The following is a 14,651-nucleotide window of genomic DNA, read 5'->3' on the forward strand; positions in this document are numbered from 1 at the left end:
GTGAACATAACATCAAAGCGCTTGTAAAACAGATTTGCTCAGATAGTTTTTCCTTTTGGTGTTTAGCAACTTCCTCCCAATCCAGCTAAAGAATCTTCTCTGGAATTGAGATGTGGAAGGTGCTATATCTCTCTATATAGGCTCATCCCATACTACGTGAATCATAGTCACTGACAGCAAATCAACAGATTAATTGTTTGGCTTTGTTAGTAACAGTAACAGGACACTATCATCTTCCCCAAAAGCTCTGCTGCACCCTACGCTCCCATTCTTCTAAGCTAAGTTTCATAACAAACTGAAGTCCACGGTGGACAGAAACATGTGTGCTGCCTTTGCACTGGGCATGTCTTAACAGGTCCTGTCATCTCTCTGCCAGATTATTACTGTGACACTTAAGCTAAAGGAATTCACCAGTCATGATCCTCTTTGCCAAAATGTACACTAAGTAGATGAAAAAGAGGGAAAGATTAAATGAACATTGAAAAAAACAATAAACTCAGCAATTCCCTCAAAGTCTCTAATTTCTAATAAGATGCTAAGGAAAAGGTCACAGGAAGCAATTTTCTTATGCAAAATTAAGCCACGCAAATCACTCATCTCCAAATCAACTTCAACAAAGATCAGTCGAGTTTATCTTATCCATTCACAAAAACAATCTACCTATCATCTTGATGACCTTGTTTGTAACTGAGGAGGCTGAGTAGGGTCTATTCACAAACATTATTATCCTAACTAGAGTGCAAGAACATACTTCAGAGACTGAGATATAAGAGTCACAAGGAACTCAGAGCCTTGAAGTCCCTTGCAGACCACATAAGCCCTGAGAGAAAATGGCCCCCAAATGATCCTTGCACAACAATACAACGGATTTGACTTCCCCCTAATATGAATTATTTACTGTGCAGAGATAACTCTAGTATTTTGCATACATCTTCCCTGTATAAAATGAACAGGCCATATTAATTGAATATAAAATAATAGGCTTTACTAGCTCCTGCCTTCAGATCATAATTATTTTTGTTTACTCCTGAAATTTACTATTTCATCAACATCACGGAATAAGAAAATGAGACCACTAGGGAGTGAATAACGTCATGAAAACTCAATGGAAAAATGAGATGAGACGGCTTTTTCATAAGGCTTAATCCCAAATTTCTAAACTAATTCTGAGCCCCACTTGTCCAGACTTTCCAAGTGTTTTCTTCACCCAATGACCCTAGCCCATATGCTTCATTCCTGGAACCCAGGAGAACATGACAGTCAGAGTTGCAAAGATGCTAACCTAAACTAGTCAACTGATCACAGAGCAAGCTTTCTCTCCAGACAGTATTTCCTTTCAGTTGTCCACAGTAAGGGTAGATCATCTGCAGATTGCAAATGACCCTGTGGGCCACACCCAGAGGATCAATAAAGTCTGATGGAAGCACAGACCTTGGAAATTCTGCTTTCATTCTCTCAAGGTAGCCTGGCTTAAAATGGGAATAATCACTCTGAAATTTTGAGGTATCCAATTTCCCTTTGTAAACAGAGACACATCAAAGAACAACCATTTGAATTTAGGGCCAAAGAAGAGAATCAGCTTCAGAAAGGCCAGGCCTAGAAGATCTCTGATAAGTCTAAAGTTTTCTTTACACTCCCTGTGACCAAATTGCAGATACTATGTTGTTCCCGTAATGTCCCAAAAGTAAGTGTGAGTGTGCAAAGGATGGGAGTAATAGGACAGAAAAGTTAATGAGCAGAGCCATTGGAAACACTGAGAGTAATGGGAGGAAGAGAATAGGAAAAGGAGGTCTGTGTAAAAGGAAGTGAAAGGGCATGGGTAAAAATGGGGAGGTGAGAAATTGATCAGAATGTGAGAAAGACTGGACATGATGTGTTGCTAGAGAAAGATTTAGAAAAAGACAGTAAATTTAAGTTCATCTGGTGTCTACTAAGTGTCTGTTATGTGTTAAGAATTGTGCTAAGTGTTATGAGAGATATAGGGAGGAAGGTTTATTTATATTTAGGTCCTCAGTAGGCAGATTAAACACTGGATGGATGGATGGATGGATGGATGGATGGATGGATGGACGGACGGATGAAGGGATGGATGGATGGATGGACAGATGAAGAGATAGATGAGAAAGAGAGAGAGAGGGAGAATGAGGTGGTCACTGCCCTCAAGGACTCTACAAGCTCTATGGGACCAGGAGCATCTATATATGTAACTCTCACGCTAGTCAAACCGTGGTTTCATCAAGGTATAAAGTGTTTTCCTGAATATGGGACAAGACGCTATTAACTAACAGAGGGCGACTGAAAGATGTCTGAAAATTTTTGGAGAACGGGGGCCAGAATGGAAGAGGGGGATCCTGGTTCTCTTCCATGGATGCCCCCAGGTGCTTTTCAGAAGGGGAGGGGGGTGTCAGCCTCTAGGGAGCCCACCGTCTGTACCTCTACTGACCTGGTCTCCGCCTCACTGGCCTCTTGCGGCCGCTGCAGAAGCGCACTTTGCTGAATACCCCGAGGACGTGCCTCTCGCACAGGGAGCGCCCGTCTTTGCTGGGGCTGGAACGGCGCTTGGAGGCCGACACCCGGTCGCTGTTGGACTCCCTCGCCTGTCGCTTCTGCCGGATCAAGGAGCTGGCTATCGCTGCAGCCATAGCTGCTCAGCGCGGGCCCCAGGCCCCGGGTTCCACTGCGCCCTCGGGATCACGCTCCGCCGGGGCGAGGGCAGGACCTCGGCGGCCTGCAGGGACAGGGCAGGCGCGGGGAGGCAGTGCTAATATTTGAGAAGGCCGCAGTACCGAAAACCCGGCGCCCACAACGTTTAGTCAGAGTCTGGGCAGTGGCGACAAAATGTGTGAAAATCCAGATGTAAACTTCCCCAACCGCTGGCGGCGGGGGCGGGGCCGCCCCAGGCCTTCCTGTTAACTAGACTCTTGCACCCCAAACTTGCACCCCAAGGCGATCCGCGTCCAAGGGGCAGTGGGGAGTTTGGTCACACTGCGTTCGGAGTACCAAGTGGAAAGGGAAGAAGGATGTCCAAAACAACAAGCCGTGCCTCTGTTGGAGAGGCGCAAGCGTTGTAAGGTGTCCAAAGTATATCTACACATACATACATACAAAACCCGTTTACAAAGCAGTCTGGACCGAGGCGGGTAGCGTGCCCCCGGTAGAAAATACTAAAAAGTGAATAAAACGTTCCTTTAGAAAACAAGCCACCAACCGCAAGAGAGGAGAGGAAGGCAGCAATTTAACTCCCTGCGGCCCGCAGTTCTGGAGATTAGGAGGTCCGTCCCGGCTGGGTGAGGTCTACGGAATGCATCGCACCGGCTGCGGTTCTCCCGGGGCCCCCGCCCGAGTTCTGGAATTCCGAGAGGCGCGAAGTGGGAGCGGTTAGCCGGAGTCGGGGTAGGGGCGCCAGGCGGGGACAGCTGTTTCCAGCTGCGGCGAGCGCGACTCCCCGCCAGCAGCGCTGCAAGGAGAGCGGGAGGCGCGGGAGGCGAGGGAGGGGGGAGGGAAGGAGGGACGGGGAAAGAGGAAGGAAGGGAGGGAGGGAGATCTTCGAGGGCCAGGCACCCCTCCGGGAGCAACCCGCGAGAGGCGAGCGCCGCGGATACGCGGGGTCCCGAGAGCAGGTGCTCTTTCTCTTTCCTCTTTCTTTCTGGCACAAGACGGGCACAGTTGGTGATTATTTAGGGAATCCTAAATCTGGAATGACTCAGTAGTTTAAATAAGCCCCCTCAAAAGGCAGCGATGCCGAAGGTCTCCTCTCCAGCTCGGCGCCCACACGCCTTTAACTGGAGCTCCCCGCCATGGTCCGCCCGGGGCCGCCGCACCGAGCCGCTCTCCGCACAGGCTCAGAGGGGGCGAGGGAAGGAGGGGGCGCCCTAGCGAGCTCGGGATCAGGTCATCGCCGCGCTGCCCGGGGCCCCCAGGCTCGCGCGGCCCGCCAGTCGGCGGCTCACAGGCATCAGATCAGATGGGGATTACCCGCCGGACGCGAGGCCGATCACTCAGTCCCGCGCGGCCCATCCCGGCCGAGGAAGGAAGGGACCCGCGCGCTGCGAACAGCCGCGCGGCGGCTCGGGTGGGGCGGGGGCTGGCTGCGGGCGACGTCTGCTCGAGGCGGCTGCGGCTCCGCTTCGGAGCTGCCTACCATGGTCTGGCGCCCGGGGCGCAAGAGGGGCCCCCTAGGCCGCCGGGTCTGGGGGGCGGGAGGCGGCCGAGTGTACCACTGGGGCCCTCGGGGCCCGACGCAGACTCTGGGGCCGGGGCCAGGAAGCAGGTGCGGGCTGCCGCCAACTCGGCCAACTTGCTGCGCGGGTGGCAGCTCGGAGCCGCGGGCTAGCGGGGTGCCCCCCGCCGCCTCCTCCCCAGGCCCCGGAGGGGGCGCTCAGGGCTGAGTCCCATTCGGGGGCTGAGGCTCCAGGCGCGCCGAGCCGCACCGGCTCCTGGACGCCACCGCCGCCGCCTAGCCGGCTCGCTGGATTGGAGCGCTAGCTCCCCAGGAAACTCCAGGCAGGGACGACCTCCACCGAGACGGAGGGTGGGACGAAGCGCGGGCGGCCGCCGGTGTACCTTTGGCACTGCTCGCCCACCCGCTGAGAGCTTGGGAGCGCCCAGGTGGGGCCAGCCTGGGGGCCAGGCTCCCGGAGCGCAAGGAAGCGCAGAGAGCTCGGGTCCTCCTCCCCTCCCTCGCGCCCTCTGTTCCCAGACTCTTCCCCCTCCCTCCCGTCACCCCTCTCCCCCTTCTCCGTCTTCTGTCGTTCCCCTTTTCTCCTCTCTACGCAATCCTACGTGATTGAGGTTTGCATGAGAAATTCTCAGAGGCAGAACGATGGAACTGCAGCTCCGGTCGGCTCTGTACCGTCCCTCCCCCAGGAGAAAACACTACCGGCCCGTTAAAGGATCCCGGGTACACAGAGAGGGGCTAGGGGTGAGGCGCCGACAAAGCAGTCTGCCGTCTCGCCAGTAAGCTGAAGCACAAAGAATTCTCTTTTTAGAAAGGAAGGCAGCGGACACTGGAGAAAGTAACAATGGCCTGTTGGGTCCACCTTCAGCACATTTTGGAACAGGAAAAAGTGTCTCCATATTTGAGGAACCCAGATCTCTGGTTTCTATCAGGAAACATGCAAAACAGGCTCAATCCTTAAAATGAGGACCCAGGTGAGCACCCTGCACAGAGGGGAGGATGGAGGTGGAGTGAGAGGGTGACTGTGGGCAAGGGCAGTCAACAACCAGCTGCGGAGGGCAATCGGGTCTCCAGGAGTGCTTGTGATGACAGCTGGATGCAACAGAAAACTCAGCGGAGACGATAATGTCACCCAAGTTAAAATGCAGCAGGAAAAAATTTGGAAACATAAAGGAGTAGTCATGCTAAGGCCTGGAAGTGGCTATTAGTCATACATAGTATCTCTCGTCAATCAGTGTTCAAATATCCCTAGTCCCTCCCCTTAACAGACATTTCACTAAGCATCAAGGGTAGTGCCAAAAGATTTAATGGATGATTTCCAAGCAGAAACACGTATGTTGGAAATACCCTAAGAGTGGGCAAGGAACATGAAGGCCCTGGCAGCTACTGAGAATGGATGTGGGCTGTGGAGAGGGCCCAGGAATTCTCTAGATGTGGGCACAAACCTGTGGGCCTAGTAGAAGGAGAAGAATTGAGGCCTGTGAGGCTGTTTAGAGCAAGCACTGTGTTAAACGGCCCCACCATGTCTGGGTGCCTGGACCTTGCATGCTGCAGCTGGACATAACACAGGCAGACAGGTTTATGAGGCAGACAGCTGGGAGAAGGATTAAATAGGCAAGGCGCCCTGAGGGGGGGGAATCCCAGCTGTCAATGGGGAGCACCGCATCCCCTGCAGCTGTTCAGTGTGCCTGAATAAGGGCAGTGAACTTGGGATTCGAACAGTACATAACAGGGGAAAAAGATACACACACACACACACACACACACACACACACACACACACGCACGCAGGCGACCACACACAGACCTCTTCTCCAAAAGTGAAGCCAGCCAAATACATTTTCAAAAGCGCATCTGGATGTGGTAAGGGACATTACTGAAAATCAATTGTTATCACTGTCAATGATACAGGAAATGTTCTGGGAACATCTGGGAAATGTTCACATTTCACAGATAAAATTATGTGTTTTCCTTCCTTGGCTACCACAAGGCTTGTCTTATTCTTGAGGAAGGCAGGTACAAATAGTACTGGCTGGCTTTGGGGGCTCCTTGCCTCTTGCAGTCCAACACCCAAAAAGAAAAAGGTCAGCTAAGGTGAGGAATCCAGAGAAATGGGCGAGAGAGGGGTGTATAGTGAGGTCTTGAGAAAATCACTGCTAAACTCTGAGTCTTTTTCTTATCCTCAAGATGGGAATGATCATTCCCATTTACCTCACAGAACTGAATATGTATGTGCAAGCATTCTGAAAAGTGGAAAATGCCAAATGAGTAAAAGAGATGATGACAGTGTTTATTTTTTTAAGAAAATGCATGATATTCTTCTGAGATGCTTTTTTTAAATGTAGATTCCTGATGGTTTCTCAGAACGTGAAACAGAAATCTCTGTGAGTAGAGCCCAGGAATTTTGAGTTTTTGACAAGTTCTTCAGGTGTCAAAGTTTGAGAGATATATAGAATAGATACATTTTAGATAACACATAATCCTAGAAGGGAGAAATAGACTCAGACTCTCAAAAATTTAACACACTTTACTAGAACTACCGTCTGTGCCTGCCCCCCCACAAAAAAAAGGGCCTGGAAAGAGAATGTGTGTTCTCTAATATTTGAGTGTGTTAATTTTTTTTTTTCCTGTAGGTTTATGAGACATGAAAGATGTTTTGATGCAGAAGGTAACCAGTGCAGCAGCACAGGATAGAAGAGGGTGATGGGGGAAGAGATGAAAAAGCAGATAACAGTTGCTGTTTGAAGTTTTCTTTGTCTTGACATGACAGCATCGTTAGGCATTTAAGGAACAAAATGAAAACAATAAATGCTAGCTTTCTGAAAGTGACATTCCATGTCTTTAGATCGCTACTAAGAGAATGTGGTGTTTTCGATTCAATTAGACAACAAAAACTTTACTTCTTCCCTTGCACTCCTGTGGCTATTGTCAGGGTGCTTTTTAGCTGTTGAGCCCTTTAACTCATCATCAGCATCATTTACTTCAGTTCTCCAGTGAGAAGAAGAGGTAAATACAGGGAAATCTGAGAAGTTAGGTCCTATTTACATGGCTGTTGAGATCAGAAGCAATACCCTCGTTAATTTTTTTATATTCAGAAATTCAGGGACTTCCCTGGCGGTCTAGTGGTTAAGACTTCGCCTTCCAATGCAGGGGGTGCGGGTTTGATCCCTGGTCAGGGAGCTAAGATCTCACATGTCTCGCAGCCAAAAAAAACAAAACATAAAACAGAGGCAATATTGTAATAAATTCAATAAAGACTTTAAAATATGGTCCACGTCGAAAAAAGAAAAAAAAAAAAAAAGAAATTCATTAGTTTCCTACCTGGGCCACTAATTCTCGTAAGTTTTCCTTCATGGTTACTAGGACATTTCCAATATCTTTGCATTTGGGGTTCAGGAATGAGATTACATCAACCTACTGATGATTTAATTAAAATAATCAGGTCATTTTGAAGGGCAATATCTCAGGGATAACAATACCTTGACTTTTTTGCTCTATTTTTGAACAACTTGAGAATTTCCATTTACAATTCTGAAGACAGCGTAGGTGGAAGCAGTTGAATTACTTGGAGAAAGTTGCCAGATACACATTGAAAGGATAATTATATTTATATTTCTGACCTCCCTTCAAACAAATAAAACATGGTCTTAATCGTCTCCATATTTTTAAGTCATCTCTGTATTCTAAAGGGAAAAAATACAGAATGTTGAATAGTTTTTCCCTTATTTATAGGCCAAGTCTTTCAACTCCTAAACCAAACTATTAGGACCACTGCAGTCATTCACTTGAAACCTTGAATTGGGCACAGATTGCATCCAAGGCCCTGTTTCAGTTACCAAGGGGAACTCTTTACACCTCTACATTCTCCCTGCCCTCAACAAGCTTATAGTTCATCCCATCATGATCTTATTTGGCTCTTGTCTTAATCACCCACTCGCTGTATGCTACCGGACAAGTTATTCAATCTCAAAACCACATCTGTAAAATACATCAGTGATAATGACACGAGCAGTACCTATCTAACTGAGCTGCTGCAAGGCTCAAAGAAGATGTGACCATAATGTAAAGTATTAGAATGAGCACGCTGTCATTAAAATATCCATTTAAATCAAGTCCCTCCTATAAAATCCAGACTTCCCAAAACAGGAAAACATAGCTTGTGATTCATACACACCATCATTCACTCCTGGACATAACGTATTTAACAAAGGCTGGAAATCTACTTGAAATGAATGATTAACCTTGACATTGTAATGGCAAACAAAATTTTCATTAGCGGAATAGTGTCAATGTCCTTGTCTGATGGGAACACAAAGGAGCCAAAAAGAAAAAGTGTCTCCATATTTGAGGAACCCAGATCTCTGGTTTCTATCAGGAAACGTGCAAAACAGGCTCAATCCTTAAAATGAGGAACCAGGTGAGCACCCTGCACAGAGGGGAGGATGGAGGTGGAGTGAGAGGGTGACTGTGGGCAAGGGCAGTCAACAACCAGCTGTGGAGGGCAATCATCTCTTCTCATATATCATCCTGCTCTGAGATCAGGCCCCTGACTCAAACCTTGGTGAATATGAGCTCACCAGCCTCTGACACCGCAAGCTTGACGGGCAGAAGACCTTTTCTCCATGAATATTATCCCATACAATGGCTTTACTTCCATTTCCTTTTCTCTTTCAGATTGTCAGTTAAAACAGGTTGACAACAGCAACATAAACAATTACTTTCTAATAATTTGTGAATTCCTTTATGGTGCTTTATTCAACAGTTCAAAATTGAATTACTACATGTTATATGTTTGTCTGGTTTTGGTCATCTCTCAAAATAAGAAAGACAGTATATTTAATTCTTCTTTATGACACAGATTAAGGGTAGTATCCTTATTGCCCAAGTAGAGAAATTATCAATGTTTTGGAGAATGTCTGTTTTAATAAGAAACATAAGCTATAAATAATGTGAGCCAGGGCTAAGCTCCCTGCAGGGTTCTAACTGCATTGCAATTATTGACACATTGAATCCTTATAGCAACCCTATGAGGTATGGTCTGTCATTATCCTCATTTTATAAATGAAGAAACTGGGGCACAGAGAGGTTACATTGCTTAGTCAGTCACCCAGTTAAGAATTGGTAGAGTTCAAGTGTAACTAATTTATTTCCAGAGCTCCTCTTTTATCCTCTATGTTACACTATATGTCAATAAAAACATGATATCATGAATAATTATATTCATGTAATACAATTTAAAATAAGAATGTAATTATCATTTGCATTGATATAGTCTTTTACTGTTTAGAAATCATTTTCACATGTGTTATCTCACTGAGTTTCTTAACTACCTTGTGAGGAAAATTAAGGAGATAAGAATAACTCAATTTTACAGATAAATTGAGACTCCAGTAAGTGATGTAATCTCCCAGGGTCACACAAGAGATGAGTGAAGATACATGAGTTTAATCCGGGTCTTCTGACCTCAATGTCTCTCATGTCCCAATTAAGGTCACATAAAGAAAAAATGGGAATGTTATGTGTCCTTTCATTCACTGACCTCTAGTGCTCCCCTAGGAGGGTTTCACATCTTATAAATGACCTTGAAGAGATCCTTCAATGTTGGAAAGAACCAGGGGACTCAAGTGTCCCAAATCTCCTCCCTCGGCAGCTTTTACATCTCTCTGGGCCAGGGAACTAAGATAGTGGTTTTCTCACCCTTGGCATAAGAGGGTATTCTTTGGTTCTGAGGTTGTGGCCTCCAAATACTCTCCTCCTTAATTCAGTAATTTAAGTTGAGCTTCATGAGAAAACTACAGGGAAACTAAATCAAAACAGAAATTAGAGAAATCTGTAAGAGGATAAAGTTACACTTTTTCCATTCCTATTCCTAAAAAAATGTACATTGGTTTGGCTTAAAACACATGTTTGGCACTTGGTTATTTTCCTTCCTAGCTGGATTGAGGATATTAAAAAACTGCCCCAAGTGATTCTCCATCATTTTAGCCCTTTTCTAATTTCCAGTGTCACCGATTCAGTGATACTCCTTCCTTCTAGATGAGTAATGTAGCTTGAAGATCCTCGTAAGAATGTAAAACCCATAAGGAGAGGAAGATTGTCTGTTTTATTTACTTTCCTATCTCCAGTGCCTAAAATAGCACTTAGTATATAGCAGATGCTCAATAAATACTTAAATGAATTAATTAATGAATTCATCCATCCATCTTTTTAAGTTTAAAATGAAACATTTATTCTTATATCAAGAAACAAACTCAAACAAACTCAAAGCTAATTCAAGGGTAGCATCCACATTTCCAACTTGATCATTTTGCTTCATCAGTACTCTCAAAAATCTGCCTAAATTCAATCCATCTATTAAAATTGGATAGCCTGAGAGGGTACATGGTACCTAGATTTCTGCCCTGACCAACCTCCACCCCTATATTTAGGTGTAGAGTTTCAGTTCTCATCTTTCCCTCTCTTCTCTCAATTTCTCTCTCTCTCCCTCTCTCTCTCTTTCTCTCTCTCTCTCTCACACACACACACACACACACACACACACACACACTCACATTCAGAGAAGAAAAGGAATATAATAATGAAAAAAGAGAGCACAGACATCAGATAAAATGAGTAGTCAATTTTTAAAGTCTCAGAATATGATCAAAATGACCTTAAAATCGTTTGATAATCCTAACATTCATGCTGTCACCCATCTGTACTGAGCTGCTTTCTCCATGGACCTAGTTGCTCCATTTCTAATTTTAGATTCCAAATTTTCAGGGGATGGATCTTGTTGAAATAGCAGTCTCTTACAGCACCCAGCACATGACTGACACTCAAATTATATTATTAAAATTGTCATAAATTCACATTTTGTCCTCTGTGTGAACATAGCAGTGGGCTCTGCGAAAATAACAAGTAGTGAAAGACCTCACTGATCCTATTTGATATTTAATAAGATTTTATTGGAAATAACTGAAATATACAATCTGGTTAGAGAAAACTGTCAGGGGATCAAATGGGAGTTTGGACAAGGTGACCAGTAAGGTCCTTTCTAGTCCTAACTTTTTAGAATTCTCTAAAAATAAAATATAACGTAGAAAGAATATGTGATTTAGAATAATCTTTCTTTGCATAATGTTACTTTGTGTGAGCCTAAGTTTATTTGCCTGTAAAATGACCTAGATTACTTAAAATAATATATTGAAAAGATAACACTGGTTTTTGAAACAAGGAACAGTATGCACGAGTGAATGAATAAATGAATGAATGGATGGGTAGATGAGTAGATGGATGTATGAAAAGTAGCATCATTCATCTACAAACCTCTAAATTCACATTGTTAGGCTAAACAAAATATCTCAAAACAAAAAATAAAAATATTTGGCAAGCTTCCTTTTGGAATGCTGTGGAGACAAGAAAATGTTCAATAATTCCAGAGTAGTAAATGAAAGCACTCAGTAAAGTTCTAAGTTATTCACTTAACAATCATTTTCACATAAAGTTATACTCCCCTGTGCTTAATTTTGCCCACTAATACAGCATATGCAACATGAAATCAAGAGGATACTGGTGTAGATGGTTGTGTGTTTACCCAGTCAAAGCCAAGATAGATAGATAGATAGTTGTAAATAAGCATTTCAGTGCTCAGATATCCAGAAAGGAACAAGATGATTGCATAAGCATATTTATTTAAACAGCATTTGGAGCAAGATGGAGAAATAATATTTTTGTAATGTTTTGGAAAAGATATTAGTTTTTAAACATGCAGTATTAGCTAGATGGGATCTCATGAGGTCATAATCCCATTCTAGACAACGTATACATATTGTCATCACTAGAAACCATAGAAAAGAAACCTCTTTAAACGTAAGCTAGAAAATTGTCTCTAGTTGGTTGAGTATGCTAAGAATACAGCAATGGAGAAGAGGGCCATTCCTTTCTCTTCATTTTGACAGTTCTTCCTCTCATCCCAAAAAAGGAAAAAGACAAGGAAATAGCCATAGCTGGCTTTTAAAAGATAAGTAACCAGAGCATTTATTATTTTCTGAGGACAAAAGCCAGGGAAAGAATGTTGACTTTATGTTAAAAATAAGTGGACTTTATTATAAAAAAGATTCTAAATATGAGCTATAGATAAGAGTAGAAATAGAATTTGGGAGTGAGAATCATGACTTACATTTTTTGTTCCTGTGAGGATCTAGCACATCACTTTGACTATAGTAGATGCTCTGTAAATGTGTGCTGATTTAATTTTGACTTGAAAGTAATACATGCTCAGGATGAGTAAGAACAGTCTCAAGTTTTACCTTAAGCAAAACCTTAGGCATACTTTTATTAATAGTGGTATCACCTTTAGTCTCTGATAGCATCAGTTAAGTAGTGGCTATGAAAAAAAAGAAAGAAACAAATGTCTGATATAGAGGAAAACACATGGTCTTAATCTGGGAATGTGTTTTCCTTTATCCCCTTTGGGCATCTAGCACAGATGTTGGGCTACCTTTTTCTGATGATGCCACGCTGATAAAACCCTAGTGTAAACCACAACATTCTCAGAAGGGGAAGAGTTATTCCCTAAAGTGAGTAGAAAGTCATAGTTTCAGGCACCAGATAAAAAAATGATATGGGCTTGGGAAGGTGCATTTAACTCACGGAGTAAGGTATGCTCTTCTTTTTTGTACCTGGATTTTGAGTAATCCATCCACACTTAAAGTTTTCCTGACCGTCAAGGGAAGAAATCCTCTACCAAACAGAATCAGGCCAGAAACTATATAGGAAAGCAACCTCATAGAGACTCCTAAGACACTAGTCTAGAGCTGTGGACTCCAGAGAATGAACCATATCAAGTTATCTAGATGCTGGTTGCAAATTATCTCTGTGTTGTAATCTCCTTTGTTACACACTGACCTTCAGTAAAGCCTTATATTAACCCCAATTTTTATGTCAGTCAAGGAATCATTGGGTTTTAGTTCAGGCCTTTTAGTTCAAATCACTCAAAAACATAAACTGAAACCTCTACATTCGAAGTATAGGTTAAAAGTATTTGATAAAAACTCTCACCAAAGTGGGTTTAGAGGGAACATATCTCAACATAAAAGAGACCATTAAGAAAAATCCATAGCTAACATCATACTCAAAAATAAAAAGCTGAAAGCCTTCCTGCTAAATCCAGGAGTAAGACAAGGATGCCCACTCTCACCATTTCAGTTTAACATATTATTGGAAGTCCTAGCCACAGCAATCAGATGAGAAAAAGAAATAAAAGATATACAAATTTAAAAGGAAGAAGTAAAACTGTCACTATTTGCAGATAACATCACACTTTATATAGAAAACCTTAAAGTCTTCACCCCAAAACTATTAGAACTAATAAATGAATTCAGCAAAGTCTCAGGATATAAGATTAATACACAGAAATTTGTTGCTTCTCTATACACTAATAATGAACTATCAGAAAGAAAAAAGTAAAAAAGCAATCCTGTTTAAAATCACATTAAACAGGATTTTAATTACTTTAAAAAGAATAAAATACCAAGGAATAAACTTAACCAAGGAGGCTATAAAATACTGATGAAGGAAATTGAAGATGATACAAAGAAATGCAACAATATCCCATGCTCTTGGATTGGAAGAATTAATATTGTTAAAACAACCATACTACCCAAATCAATCTACAGATTTAATGCAATCCCTATCAAAATACCCATGACATTTTTCACAGAACTAGAATAATCCTAAAATTCATATGGAACCACAAAAGATCCCAAATTGCAAAAGCAATCTTGAGAAAAAAGAACAAAGCTGGAGGTGTCACTCTCTCAGACTTCAGACTATACTACAAAGCTATAGTAATTAAAACAGTATGGTACTGGCATAAAAACAAACACATAGATCAATGGAACAAATACCCCAGAAATAAACCTACATACCTATGGTCTATTAATCTACGACAAATGGGGCATATACAATGGGGAATATACAATGGAGAAAAAGCAGTCTCTTCAATAAGTGATGCTGGGAAAACTGGACAGCTACAGTAAAACAATGAGATTAGGACATTTTCTTATACCATTTACAAAAATAAACTCAAAGTGGATTAAAGACCTAAATGTAGGACCAGAAACCATAAAACCCCTAGAAGAGAACATAGGCAGAACACCTTGACATAAATTTTAGCAATATTTATATGTATTTTTGGATCTGTCTCCTAAGGCAAAAGAAATAAAAGCAAAAATAAACAAATGGGACCTAATTAAACTTAAAAGCTTTTGCACAGCAAAGGAAATTATCAACAAAATGAAAAGATAACCAATAGAATGGGAGGACATATTTGGAAATGATATAACTGACAAGGAGTTAATATTAAAAATATATAAATTGCTCATACAACTCAGTATCAAAAAAAGAAAAAAAAAAACCCAACCAAAAATATGGGCAGTAGACCTGAGTAGACATTTTTCCAGTGAAGACATATAGGTGAATAACAGAAACA

General features: G+C 42.8%; 1 protein-coding gene across 2 annotated transcripts in view; it reads right to left on the reverse strand.

Moving 5' to 3' along the window:
• FGF12 (fibroblast growth factor 12) overlaps nt 1-14,651 on the reverse strand; it is a 365,123-nt gene that overhangs the window by 252,888 nt on the left and 97,584 nt on the right. The window contains exon 1 of one of the 2 annotated variants that reach the window (XM_068545469.1): nt 2,444-2,642. The exons of the other annotated variant lie outside the window; for it this stretch is intronic. Within the exon in view, the coding sequence (XP_068401570.1) occupies nt 2,444-2,642 (199 nt within the window). Of the gene's footprint in view, nt 1-2,443; nt 2,643-14,651 lie in introns of those variants that run through there. 2 annotated transcript variants of the gene reach the window in all.

This window comes from Eschrichtius robustus, chromosome 6, assembly GCF_028021215.1.
Source record: "Eschrichtius robustus isolate mEscRob2 chromosome 6, mEscRob2.pri, whole genome shotgun sequence".
In the NCBI taxonomy this organism is placed as follows: domain Eukaryota; kingdom Metazoa; phylum Chordata; class Mammalia; order Artiodactyla; family Eschrichtiidae; genus Eschrichtius; species Eschrichtius robustus.